Here is a 13,832-nt window from a genome sequence, read left to right as displayed (position 1 = left end):
CTTCGTCAAAATCGGAGTAATCTTCACAATCATCGAGTGAATTACAAACAGTAACTGGACAATCTGGGTCATTGACATTGACTCCGACTCTGAGATAAGTAGGTGACATCTCAAGAAAGCTCATGATCTGAGTGTGAAGCTTATCCCGGCATCGAGCCACTCTCAACAGTTGCATGTCCATTGGGTGCATTCGCAAACTTCTCACATCCTTGCAGAGAGATATTTGGGATTCCTCTATGGTAAGACCGGTTGCGAGCCAAGTGGCGGCTCCTCGTTGACCGGGAGGGTTGATGACCGGATGTTCAGGGCGATTTTGAGCCTGCAACAGGCGCAATTCCTGCTGTTTCTTTGTTGGCGCTGCACGACCTCATGATCAGACCTACCGGACAGCCAATAAAAGTGGACACTTGCCCCTTTCCAACCGGACCTCATAGATGTCCATAGCCATAGGATCCTCTGCTCTGTTTGCATGAGCCAATGCCTCTTCTGCCTTCCAAAGAACTACCATGTCGGGGTTGGCGGTCTCGTTAAGATTATCAAAAGCAAGTTTGCTTTCCGAAGCCCCCTTGATGGCCTCTTTCAATTTTCTGGACAGAAACTTAGCTACCGGAGGTGCCATCCGGACATGAATTGTATGAGCGCCAACAACACACGCACATCTGGAGGTGGGTGACTTACTTATACGAATCATTTTCATGAAATTACAATCATTCATCTGATAATCCAATACCTCCTTGCGATGGAGAGTTCCCATGCCCCTGGCCGATGGAGATATTATATTCAAAGGTGCCCAGAGGGTTTCCATGATCTCTCCGTCTATCCGGCTGGTCCCATGGATAAAATTTGATGCATACCGGACAAAGCAGTTGTCTTGATGTCCATGTACATGCCACAAACCGATTCCAGGAATGATATCCATACCTATGGGGATGGAAAGATACATGCTGGAAGCGATCCGGTCCTTCAAATACTTGTTATACTGACAATCTATGTCGTAGAAAGTGATGGCTCGAGAGATTCCATTGGTCTTATAGTTGAGAGCTTGACTTAATGCATAGTCCATGTTCATCTGCCTGATTATTCCACATAAGAGTTGTAAGATCATCCATTGATGTGACCGGATGCAATATGTACTGACCTTTCGCCTTTCTGAAAGTCGACCATGGAATGTGGGACAAAACATCCATGCCATGCACATGCACATCCTCCTATACCGGTGGCTTCCAGCCTTTGCCGCGAGGCGTTTGCTTGATTTACTGCCCAGTGATTATTGCAATCTGACCTTTGGACATTGTCTTGAGCAATGGCCAAATGGCTCTTGTATCTTTCATTGGAGACCATGAACCCCAGACCATCCATTAATGATACTTCATTGGATGGATTCACCGGATGCATGTGCTCGGCTTTGAAATTGCCATGCATGACCAAATACCTAGTCATGAGCCAGGAAGGTGTATCGTCGGGCTGGGCGACTGTACCAGTAGACAGGTCCAAGTTTATACCCGGTTGCAGACATGCCGGACAAAATAGGGCAAGATCACCATCCTTTGGCTGGTCATCTTTGTGGGCAAATCCATGCCACTTGTAGAGCTTGCATTGTCGCCACTGCCTGGCAGCTCTCATGAGCTCTCTATAGCGATCCTACAGATATTGTTCTTTAATGACCAGAATGTGAAGTACAGAATAAAACCCAGCTCACCGGAACCATCAGTGGAAAGATGCTAGAGGTGAGTCTGCGAATTTTGCTGTAGTAATTCATGGCCAATGTACCGCACTCGAGATTGTCTAACAGAAAGTCGTCCAAGACAGCGAATGTGAATGCAGTTTTTGGTCTGGTGAAAGACACCGGAAACAAGCCTGCTTGAAAGAGCTGTATGTCTCGGCTGAGAGCACCGGGGCATTGGCAATAACATATGGAAAGGGAGTGAACGCCGGACTTGTCTACTACAGTTATTGCCAGACGATCTGAGTCTCTGACCGGTTGAATGAAAGGTCCTTCTGGATAATCGTCATCTATATTGTCATCGGTATCTGACCACTGAAAAAAGTCTGATGAGTCATCGGTGCTGCTGGGACATGGAGTGCCGTCGTGAGCAAGGTGAATGTGCAGGCCAACTTTAATGAGTGAAGTTTCTTGAAAAAATGATCCGGTCCATTGACTGATGCGATGGAATGGATGTCTTTGATGTTGAATTCTGCAACAGTCTGTGCAAAAGAGTGGCTCATTGAAACAGCCATGACATCTATACACCCCATCCTTCTTGCAGACTGAGCAAAGTCGGTTGGCTGGTGGGGCTTCTCTGATCATGAGTGAATTTATGTAGTCCTTGAACTTGCATTTCCATTGCCGGAGATATGCATTCTGACTCTGTATGGTCCGGTCAGACTAGGGAAATGAAGATAACTGTTGCTTGCCTGGGATTTCGGAAATTTAGGCTGGGGGATGTTACCTTGGTCAAACTCAAAGTCAGCACCTTCATAGAGCAAGTGAGGCGACCCAGATTTATGCTTCGAGGGTGATTTTGTTGGTGATGATGTTACCGACTTTGTTTTCCTAGCCCATGAATCTTTCACCCAAGATGACCTCGATCCCCTGGTTGTAGTTTTTTCCTTGAGCTTATACAGCTGAGGTAATCGTTTCTTCATAGGAGGGGTGTATGTGATTCCCTTTTGTTTGGTATTTGCCATATTGACTGGAAAGGATCGGTGTGCTGTAAACTTGATGACTGGTAGCCTAGCACATGACTTCACTGTGGTGCCTTCCATCAATTCCGGTTTCCGGGTGATTTGAACCGTCGAGATTACCACATTTTCCCTTCTTAGTCATTGAACGACCCAGTCATCAAGGGACCAATTGATCCGGTGTTGTCCAGACTCTGAATGGTTTGACCGGTCGGGATTACCACATTGTTCCTGTGATCTCACCGAAGATCTTGCAATGTCACCTGTATGGGATATATTAAGGTTGGAGTCACTGAGATTGCCATAGTTGCATGACATCACAAACACCGTAATCCTGCCATTAACCCGAGTCGCATGGATTTCATGTTCAAGTTACATGACAATTGACTGGATAAAGTACGTCGACTGGAGGTTACATTTCAATGTTTAAATACTTCTTTCTAGCCAGCGTTCTGGAGTGTTGGCTGTAGAACAATAATTCAGGTGATTAAGAGGGTTCGGCAGCAATATATACTTCTTTCGATTAGATGATTGACGAGTCTGGCAAAGTAAATACATTGATTAAACTTTAGTCAAGGACACTGGCATTGCAAAACATGCTCTGAGAGAACAGTTCAAACCAAATAACCAACTCTAGAGACAAACAGGCTTCTGGTTTGATCTTCAGGACACCGGCTGTTAATGTCCACATTCATGCTGGCCTTCAAAGTCATTTGTGATTATACTTACTTGAGCAAGTTGTGGAATATGATTGCACAGGGCGGTATCCAGTATTTGAGGGCTGTATGCTGCCCATATACTATATAATACAGGTCTAAGTCCATATGCTTTTACAGTTCTACATTTTATGAATCAGAAACACATAGGATGTTGAGGGAATCATACCAATGAACGAGTATTGGACAATCCTTTGTTCGGTTTGCAGTCACGTACATCGGTTATGTAACCTATTACTGTGAGATACACATGCATCCTTTCTTCTATCAAGACGTCCACTGCTCCTCAACTACTTTGCCATGCCCCGGTCCAACTCATCAGTCGATAGCCCAAAAAAAACCAAGCAGAAGAAATTAACCGATGAAGAGATGCTGGTCTTGAAATCCCACCTAGAAGAATGGAAGGAAGCAGCTGCCAACGATAGAAAAAAGATTCTGAAGGCCGTCATAAAAGAGGCCAAGGTGCATGCCCCTGCTATGGATGACCGGTCATTGAAGAACAGGAAATATGTGAGCAGTAGAACTTTAAATTTATACATGATGACCGACTTATATCATGATGTATCAAGATGTACCGGGACTGGTTATATAACCGGAGACCTGAAAAGACTCGAGAAAAGAAAGCCAGCAAGTTCGGTCAGAAATGGACTTCCTGGTCGGTCATAGAACAACTGTGCAAGGAGGAGATCATTGAAAAGACCGGAGCGATGCCAGGATCGAAGAAATTTATTGAAAGATATCAGACAACACTCACTGCAGTCGTGGCCAGTCTATCTAAAGAGGAGCTGGAGGAGGCTCAGAACACTGCAATTGAGTGGTCTGCCAAGGCTCCTCCTGCAGCTGTCCAGGCGGACTTTGCAAAGAAGAAAGCACCCGGTATGATGAAGGATCTGGCAACAAAGTTGTGGAAGCAGGCCGGTGTGAGAATTTTCATATTGTCAGCATGGAAAACAGAGGAAGACGAAGTCCGGATCAATGGGTGAGTTCCACTTCACACTCAACCGGTAAAGATATACTGATCCGGTTGAAAGAATTGACTTCAATGAAAAGTTGGAGGGCAATAGTTTGACCGATACGAAGGACTGGAAGTCCATGTTATCGGAGTGGAATGCCTATGCTGGGGAAGAGTTCGGTGAGCTTCTGTTTGAAAATCTTGCGCTATTCAGTCAAGTACTTATCTGACCTGGGGTGATACCAGACGTTGACCTGAATAATGATGACGATGATAACGAAGAGGAGGTGAAGAAGAGCAGGAAGAAAGGTGGAAAGAAGGACGATTATCCTTTGGAGGTGGATAGCTATGGGCTGCCGGTCATACCGGACGTCACAGAGCTTAACCTAGAGAGCAAAAAGCGTCTTATAAGAACTTTCCTCACAAAACACTACAGTCAGTTTCACAAATGATGCATCTGGAGAGTTGATCCGCTGACCAGCTATTTTTCAGGATTGTGCAGCCAACAACCAAAGGCGTCTGTTCCTTGGGCCTCAGTCAGGATGGCTCAGGGTGACTTTATTGCAGCCAATTTTTTACCTACCGGCTGGAAGCTTGACGATCCGTCAAAGATTCGGCTGGCTGATGCTGACCGGCTGTTAGAGTTGTGGTGTCAAAGACAGAAGGACCAGGTTCGCCCAACCTTTGAATTTAAAGGCTGGGAAGGCGATGATAAGACAATGAGAGAACCAGCAGAGATAATCTCCGGCAATAGTTCTGATGCGAGACCCAGGGTTCCAGTGAAAAAGTCCACCGTAAGGCACACCAGGGGGGTGGAACAGGTGTCTAGTAGTGAGGATAAGGACAAGGATGATGAAGATGAGGAGAAGGACGACGATCACTATCACGATGACAACCTCCAATCACCACTTCCAAAGTCGAAATCTATCAACAATCACCCACCGGTCAAGAAATCCATACCTGTCCCACCACCACCTTCAAAGGCAAAATGGGCCAATACGGTCCACAGCACTAGTCCGGCATCAGAGGAGGAAGATACTCGCCCACCGGTCAAGAAATCCATACCGGTCCCACCACCACCTTCAAAGGCAAAACGGACCAATACGGTCCGCAGCACTCATCCGGCTTCAGAGGAGGAAGATACTCGCCCACCGGTCAAGAAATCCATACCGGTCCCACCACCACCTAAATCAAAATCATCCCAAAAGAGGGGTAGGGTTGTTCCCATTCAATCTGATTTGGAGTCGGATGGTCCGCCACCAGTCAAGAAATAAAAGCTGACTGCAAGTGGAAGGGGACAGGCAGAAGACAACACCAGCACCGGTTCTGCACAATCAACCGGTAATGATGACAATGATCCTCTGCCTTCGCAACATCTTTCTAGAAGTCATGCATTTGGCCCTACATCAGGTGTCCATGCCAAGAATAAAACTAACAAAGCACCGGTGCCCAAACCAACACCCCCTGCCCCAAGAAGGGACTCCGGCAAGAAAGCCAAAGCATCTGAAGCACAGACAACCAATCCAGAGCCAAAGTGCTCTCATAGAAGTACAAAGGCCTCTTATAAAGCTCAGTATATGCAATCGTAGTAATTTGGATCGTTGTAAGCAAGTATTCTAGTGATAGGTGTAGATAGCATTTGACTATAAATATATACTTCACGTTGAAAGTCGAGATATCGACATCAGTTGACATGCCAACAATAACTCTTGTGTACAGTCAAGAACTTGCTCTCTAGCAAAGGCTTCGTCCGGCGACATTGCATTACCAGCCCAGTCCATCTGCAACTGGTGCATTGCCTCGCGCAAATCACCTACAGCCCATTGAATTACATATCCAACGGGATCCTGTCGACTGACGGTGACTAAGTTTAAATGATCAGAACAATCTCGGGAACAGCAAGAAGGCTTACAAGACTGATCCGGATCAACACGCACCGGATCCATCTCGAAACCCATCTCTAAAGGGTGTTCTTCCGGTGAAATATTATTCCCTTTATCAAGCGAATCATCTGCCAGATATGTGTCGAAGCCCATGTCAAGAGCCCTGTCTTCTAGTCAAATATTGTTTCAAATGAGTGTCAGTTTATGAGATGTAGATTCCAGCGACATGCCTGTGTTGCCGGCCGGATCACAGAGGTCAATATCAAACCCCAAATCGAGCACATCTTCATCGTCCAGCTGTGGAGGAAATCCCAAGTCCAACATCTCACCATTTGACCGGTCATCATCAGACAAGGTGGGAAATTGCATATCCAACATGTCTGATTGTTGTTGGTCGTGGTTGTCGGTCATCCGGTCATAATCTGACGAAGGAAATCCCAGGTCCAATGACCAGTCATCATCTGCCAGTTCAGAGTTCACCATCTTCAATCTTTTACCATCTTGCAACCCGTCATGGGCTGACAGGACATCTAGATCTTTAAAATTCATATCAATTGTCCTTACCATCGCTTAGCATGAGATGAACTCACATTCGCCCATGCTTGAACAAACCATGAAAGGGTTGTAGTAAGTGCGCTCCTCTCTCCCTGGCTCCAAGATGCTATGAACTGGAATGCCGGATAATATGAACCGGTACGTTGTGGGAGGTGATGGTTTCTTACCTACATCCTCACTAGATACATGTAGATTATGCTGAGCAATCGCTGATGATCGCATCCTTCTTTTCTTCTGGAATGGGTCGTACAAATCCACGGTCTTCATGATATCACCGGAAGAATCAATGTTCTACAGAAGGCTGTGACCAGATGATGTACTCACAGGTTGGTTGGCAACAATTGATTACTGATGACGTGTCAACAATGAGACATTTATATCTAAAAATAGACTGACAACAATGAGGCGAACAATGGACTCGGATATGTCCGAGTCGGCCCGGCTAGCCGGTGATTGAAAATTTTATAAGTGTTGTTGTTTTACACGTCTCTTCCGGGTGACTTGTCCACTAGCTCTATTGTAATCGTCTCACTATCATGTCTTCTCAATCTGCTTCTGCTGTGGCTGCCAACCAGGCTCTCATTGCTCTTGTCGCCCGGCTCAATGAGATGGTTCAAGATGTTCTCCGGTCGCAGTCTCAGGACGAGAAAATGGAGTTGAGCCACGAGATTGCTCGCGAAGTGGTATGTTTGTTGTCCTGTCGGTTGCCTGTATTGATACTAGGGTCCCAGAATGTCGCGATTTGTTCATATGGGAGGGACGCTTCATATGTTCCCCCTGGCCTGCTGTCACTTGCAGCTGAGATCTTTCGCACTCAGAGGCGCACCTCACAATTGATGGTAGTCCTGGATTGGAACCATCTTGGTAACAATCAGGATATGTGCATGAAGCATCCATTGTACAGTAAGACATTGGGTCATGCGCCGCCTGCTTCACCTGCAGCTACTGGTAAGTATATTCCTCCTCATGCAACCTGTACTCACACCTGTGACTGCACTAGCTCCTGCATCTGCACCTGCACCTGCACCTGCTCTGGTACCTGCTCCTGCACCGATACCGGTGCCTGCACCGATACCTACTCCTGCACCGGTACCTGCCCCACCACCGGTACCTGCTCCACCACCAGTACCTGCCCCACCACCGGTACCTGTTCCTGTACCAGCACCAGCCTCTGCACCAGAACCAGCACCACACATCAGCATTTGCATACCTAAAGATGTGCCACCCGGTGGGACAGCAACAGCCAGGACATCAACAAACCGGAAACGCCGGCTCAGCAGCCCCCCTTTGCCCCGTGTCAACCGGGCCCGGAAGCCTGCACCAAAGTCAAAGGCAATTTTGTCTGACACTGACACTACCGACAATGACAAGGCAAAGGCAAAGGCAAAGGCAAAGGCAAAGGCAAAGGCAAAGGCAAAGGCAAAGGCAAAGGCAAAGGCAAAGGCAAAGGGGAAGGGGAAGGGGAAGGGGAAGGGGAAGGAGAAGGGGAAGGGGAAGGGGAAGGCAAAGGCACCGGAAGATGATGGCAATGAGGATGGTGAGGGGATCGATGTGGATGATCTTCCGGACGTTGAGGCGAGTTTGTTTCTTGAGATATTCAACATTACTAATGCAACAAGCAGCCCCGGAAATCAACTCATCAGGCTGTAATTGTTGTCAAAAAGAAGGGCAGTGCATCGAAGGCAAGTCAGCGGGTTGTGATTCAGGACGATGAAAAGGATGAATTGGAGGATGAGGATGATGATACACAAGGCAGGCCAAAGGCAAGTTCATTATTTTACTTCACATTTACCGGTCTATCGCTCATCAGGATGCAGGCCACTGTCAGACCAGGGAAACGGCAAAAACTGGTAGGATTTGCTTGTCATAGCACAGGTGATATACAACGCTAACATTATTGAATAGTCCATGCAGCCCAAGGGCAAGGCCACCGGCAAGAAGGGCAAAGTGCCAGAACCGGTGTGTCTTCCGGTCAATGCCATGCTTTACCATACTAATTCTCCATAGCCCCGCGTTGATGAACCCCATCCGCCTTGTGATAGATGTCTGGCCAAGAATGTTGAGTGTTTCCCCCGATGGACGAAGAAAGGCGAGATCGCCTCGACTTGCTCATTGTGCTATCTGTGGAAGATGGCATGCATCTGGACTAACACAGAGAGCGCACCCACCACCTCTTCCAACACCATTACCCCCATCACCGTCACTGCACCACCTGCAGTCACAGTAGCCACTCGCTCCAAGACCATCTGGTCCAAAGCCACCGGAGAGAAGATGAGTGGGAAATCCAAGGCGAAAGGCAAGTCTTTTGTTTCCGGTTACTTGTCCATTCTGATGTATTCTTGTAGGCAAGGATATCCGGCACCCAAGTCCTATCAAAGAGGAGGACAATGTCGATGATGTCCAGATGGTTGCTGCCAGCAGTTCTGCACAACAACTGGCCCCTTTGGCATCCCCACACGATTTCCCTCCTGATCATTGGGTGGAGCCCGGCAATGATGAGATGCCACCTTCATCACCGGCCATGGCCTCAGAGGACAATATCCGGTTCTCGCCGTTACCGGTCAATTTCAACCATCCCTCCCCTGTCTCTCCTTCTGGACCCGGTCATTCCACCCAATACCCTCTCTCTCATGACAAGATGGAGGCCATGTTGGCCCAAATTCGCATCGAGATGGAGGAACTGCGCACACATGATCAAATGGAAATTGACGTCCGGCATGATCGCTTGGAGAATCGCATGGACATCGCCGAGGCATCTGATAGCGCCATGTCCATGCAGATTGATGACATAGGGCGGAATATGCGTGTGCAGAAGGGACTCCTTGCTGAGTGCACGGCTGAGGTAAGAGGTATTGTCAGGTATCTGAGGGAGCAAAGATCTACTCAGGCGACAGCATCAACTCCACCGGCATTTAATCCACCCCCTGTGACAGCCCACGACCCATCTATCAGTGCGTTTGCTCGCACTGTGACCAACAATGTGTTCACTCCAGATGTCTCTTGGATGGGTGCCCAGACCGGTGGTGATATGTTGGGTGATACTGCAGATGGATCACCGGTCACAAGGCACAACCGGGTGCCATCCAATTCCACCATCATCCCTTCACTGACCATGAGGGAATCCGGCCCATCTGTTCCTCCAGTTGGTGCACCACCTGTGCAATCTCCTATTCTCCCGGTCGCCGGGCCATCAAATGTGCCGGCTGATGCCCAGTCCGTCTCAGCTCCTTTGCCACGCCCGCGATTTGGACCTCTATCACACCAAGGTCAGTCAGTGAGTGCTAGGTATCCAAGCAAGCCTTCTGGTGACGGGCCGACATAATACTAGTCTATATCATTCATGTTTTCGTATGTACTAGTTGTCTACATTGTGTTGTCAAGCTCTGGTGCTTTCAATGTTGAAGACAATGCATCATATAATCGCACAACCTGCATTTCAGTAGTGAGAATGTTGCTATACCGGATGGTATTTCCATCATCGTATATCACACAACGCCCTTCCGGCTCATGTGTATCATCCATTTCACTCAATCACACAGCGGACGTCCGGCTCATCTGTATCATCCATCTCACCTTCACCTCTCGCACACCGGAAGTCCGGCTCATCTGTATCATCCATCTCACCTTCACCTCTCGCACACCGGACGTCCGGCACATCTGTATCATCCATTTCACCTTCACCTCTATCGGACAGCGGACGTCCGGCTCATCTGTATCATCCATTTCACCTTCACCTCTCGCACACCGGAAGTCCGGCTCATCTGTATCATCCATCTCACCTTCACCTCTGTCCCACAATGCTCTTCCGGCTCATCTGTATCATCCATCTCACCTTCACCTCTGTCCCACAACGCTCTTCCGGCTCATCTGTATCATCCATACTGGCAAATATTTCCATTGTCCACCGGGTGGAATATCATGAGGCCCACCTGTCTCCATTTCACCCAGTACCCCCGGCCCACTCGTCTCCCATTATACCCCATACCCCTGGCCCACTCGTCTTCCATTGTGCTTCACATACCGGCCCACTCGTCTCCATTGCACCCGGTACCCCCGGCCCACTCGTCTTCCATTGTACTTCACATACCGGCCCACTCGTCTCTATTGTACTTCGCATACCGGCCCACCCGTCTCAATTGCACCCCATACCCCCGGCCCACCTGTCTCCATTGCACCCCTACCCCCGGCCCACTCGTCCCCATCATACCCATCTCCCTGGCCCACTCATTTACATTGCACACCATTCAGCTGGCCCACTCGTCTCCATAGCTCATTGCATTCACTACTATTTACATAGATATCCTATATAGTACATTCCTATACTACCATCTACACTATATACCACCGGCCCATCCGTTTGCAACAGGTACACACAACCCTGCAGCCCACTCGTCTACCATGGTACAATTGTTGCCATGGGCCCACATGGGCTGGCCTGCCTCTATTGCTACATTGTCACCCTCAGCTGTCCGTCTAATACTGTAGAGATACGACACTAGGTTCGTCACAGGTCACAGCCCTTAACGAATCGAATCTATTTGGTGTGACTGTCACATGAATTTTTGGTGGGACGAAGCTAATTTGTGACATATGGGAAAAAAAACATAGGTTATGCGCTAATGGGACCAGAAATCATCATACATCGAATTTGCGATGCGTCTACGCTTTCCACGCCCGTAATCAACCTTCGGAACACTATTCGAGCCACTCTCCACATCTTTGGCAGTAATGTCACCCACATCATAGACTTCGGAGTGGTTTGAACACAGAAGTCCGCCATCTGCATCGATACGGCAGTCAGAACGGACGTGTTCACCCCCGGAAGCCATATGATCAAGGAGTGCATCCATTGGCACGTCACTGGCATCGAGGTCATGCTCGCTAGCATCGTCGAAGTGTTACAGTAACATGGCACGAGTCCCCCGCCAGCAGAGAGCCCTCTGCCACCCGCACGGCTATAGACGACAACGGAGCCTCACCAGCTCTATAGACGATACCGGAGCATCACTGGCTCTGTGACGACAGATGATGACAGATGACGATGACGATAAGCGGCAACTGCCGGCTTAGATAAGCGGTCTGGACCGCACGTGACAATACATGACGACATAGGTCTAGAAGACCTATTAATGTTATCAAGATAGAAGGCAAGCCTCGTGTTGCCTCATGGACTGATAGAAGATAGAAGGCAAGCCTCGTGCTGCCTTAGATAACGATAGAAGGATACCACGTGGATCCTATCTCTGATGGAAGCGTACCGCATGGACGCTATCTACGATAGAAGCCCGCCTCATGGACGCTATCTCTGACTCATGTAGATAAGCAGATTAGAACCCAGCTTCGAGCTGAGCTTAGATACGATAGAGTAGCCTTATATAAGGTCGAAGATTAAAGTAGACGTTCCTTACTTTAATCTTACTAGGTACTACCCAGAAACTAGTCTAATCAACTAGCTTTATCCTTGAACTCCTTGTCCCGCTAAAGCTACCTGCTCGACATCGACTCGTACCTTCAGTGACGCCTCTCACTGTCTGTAAACCCTGCTATCATCTCAGCGTAACCCCTCGTTAACCACCACGAGCTACGTTTGAGTACGCAACCTTTGCTTGTTTGTAAAGGCCGACGACTCTCAGCACTTGGTACCACTGTCGTGGTTGTCGCTGTTTAGATCATCCTAGTCGCACACGACCGCTTGTCGTAACACGAAGGGGGATTCGGCTCCGGTAGTATCAGTGGCCTCGTTCTCTGACTCGGAGTTTGTTGCCTGGTCAACGCTGACAGTCTTGTACTGAGCAGTAGCAATCCTCGTCCATCCAGCTGGATCATTCTTCTGAACATCACGTAAATATTGCAACGCCTCTCGACTTGCGAGGCTCACGAATCTCCAATTCCACTCGTTACCAGTCAGCGCTATGCGAGGCGAATCCATGACAGACTGAAGCAAGTTGCTTGAATCACGAAGCAGCATGTCAGATGGTTGCAAACGGCGTTGCGAGCGGCGAAGCACTACGATCCGCAGGCGAATCTATTTGGGTAAGGTCACAGGTCACCTGGACATTCGAACCTGTAAGACTAAGCGTGACATCGTCACGGGCTGCACGTGACGAACCTAGTGTCGTATCTCTACAGTATGGGTATAAGTTACTGTACTATGTGGCTCCATATGCAGTTGAAGTGACCCTCGATGATATACTCTGGCATCAAGCTTCCTGCCAGACGTTCTGGCTTTGGTTTCTTTCATGACGTGGTCCGAATATTGTGGTTGACGAAGTAGGACCGACCGAGTGGTGAGATGTGCCATTCACATCTGGGAACAGTGAAATCTCAACTGGGCTGCATTCGGTATCTTGTGAGTATACCGTGTTGTCATGCAAACTACACTCATATTTCACCAGCTGGAACCACGGTCAGACGTGTTGTGCAGGTTTGCGTATCTTCCTGCAAGAAGGCATCTATGACGAATTCCTCAAGCGCTTCACGGAGAAAACTCAGTACGCGTGCACGTTTATGATACGATATATCCGCTAACGACGACGTGTTCAGGTGCAAATAAGAGCCTCACGCGTCAAGGAAAGCGCTTTTAGCATTGAATGCGAGGTAATTCCATTTCACGCCTAGCCCGCTCGCTCGCTGACAACATCGCCTCTCAACAGCTCTACCAATCGATAGACATCACGCACCCGGTCACAGGTGAACACAACAGCACGCTCATCTTCGCGCACGTCAAGTACTTCCATGTGCACAAAGACATACTCACAGGCAGACCCACGATACCAACATCCATGCCTACACGGTTCATGAAGTTCTTTTAGTATCTCATCGTTACACATATGCTTAGATTGAATTTCAGATCATTTTGTTCTTGAAAGCCGTCGTTGAGCCCAAGCCGAGCCACGGCTTTGGCCTGGCTTGGGCTCACGGCTCGGCCTGAGCTTTTGCAAAGCCCAAGCCCCCCAAAGCCGGGCCTAAGCCGGGGCTTTCAGGCCGAGCCGGGCCCGCACATCACTAATGGTGGGTGCAGTGTATGCCCAGATTCGTGTCAGT

The 13,832-nt window shown here is 48.5% G+C and overlaps 4 protein-coding genes across 4 annotated transcripts; 2 read left to right on the top strand and 2 right to left on the bottom strand.

Moving 5' to 3' along the window:
- Window positions 1–67: 67 nt before the first annotated feature.
- F5147DRAFT_561835 (uncharacterized protein) lies at window positions 68–2,362 on the bottom strand (the record flags this gene model as incomplete). Its single annotated transcript, XM_041430603.1, has 5 exons — window positions 68–357; window positions 406–603; window positions 679–1,069; window positions 1,135–1,641; window positions 1,700–2,362. Coding segments are annotated over 5 exons (2,049 nt in total), but the record flags the coding sequence as incomplete, so codon positions are not given.
- A 1,336-nt stretch (window positions 2,363–3,698) lies between these two features.
- On the top strand, window positions 3,699–5,624 carry F5147DRAFT_656037 (uncharacterized protein; the record flags this gene model as incomplete). The annotated part of the gene is made up of 5 exons (XM_041434044.1): window positions 3,699–3,908; window positions 3,968–4,377; window positions 4,430–4,530; window positions 4,597–4,785; window positions 4,843–5,624. 5 exons carry the CDS (start codon window positions 3,699–3,701, stop codon window positions 5,622–5,624), a joined length of 1,692 nt encoding a protein of 563 aa, XP_041289012.1.
- Window positions 5,625–6,008: 384 nt separating this feature from the next.
- Window positions 6,009–7,055, bottom strand: F5147DRAFT_777609 (uncharacterized protein; the record flags this gene model as incomplete). Its single annotated transcript, XM_041442005.1, has 5 exons — window positions 6,009–6,214; window positions 6,263–6,396; window positions 6,460–6,769; window positions 6,824–6,901; window positions 6,956–7,055. 5 exons carry the CDS (start codon window positions 7,053–7,055, stop codon window positions 6,009–6,011), a joined length of 828 nt encoding a protein of 275 aa, XP_041289011.1.
- Window positions 7,056–7,324: 269 nt separating this feature from the next.
- On the top strand, window positions 7,325–10,710 carry F5147DRAFT_777608 (uncharacterized protein; the record flags this gene model as incomplete). The annotated part of the gene is made up of 8 exons (XM_041442004.1): window positions 7,325–7,471; window positions 7,520–7,736; window positions 7,789–8,357; window positions 8,411–8,638; window positions 8,694–8,747; window positions 8,796–9,102; window positions 9,134–10,054; window positions 10,328–10,710. 8 exons carry the CDS (start codon window positions 7,325–7,327, stop codon window positions 10,708–10,710), a joined length of 2,826 nt encoding a protein of 941 aa, XP_041289010.1.
- Between the last annotated feature and the right edge of the window lie 3,122 nt (window positions 10,711–13,832).

The sequence above is a fragment of the Suillus discolor genome (assembly GCF_016758755.1).
Source record: "Suillus discolor strain FC423 chromosome Unknown F5147scaffold_60, whole genome shotgun sequence".
NCBI classification, from domain to species: Eukaryota; Fungi; Basidiomycota; class Agaricomycetes; order Boletales; family Suillaceae; genus Suillus; species Suillus discolor.
The sequence above is the reverse complement of the archived record's forward strand: the minus strand, read 5'-3'. Positions and strand labels throughout refer to the sequence as shown.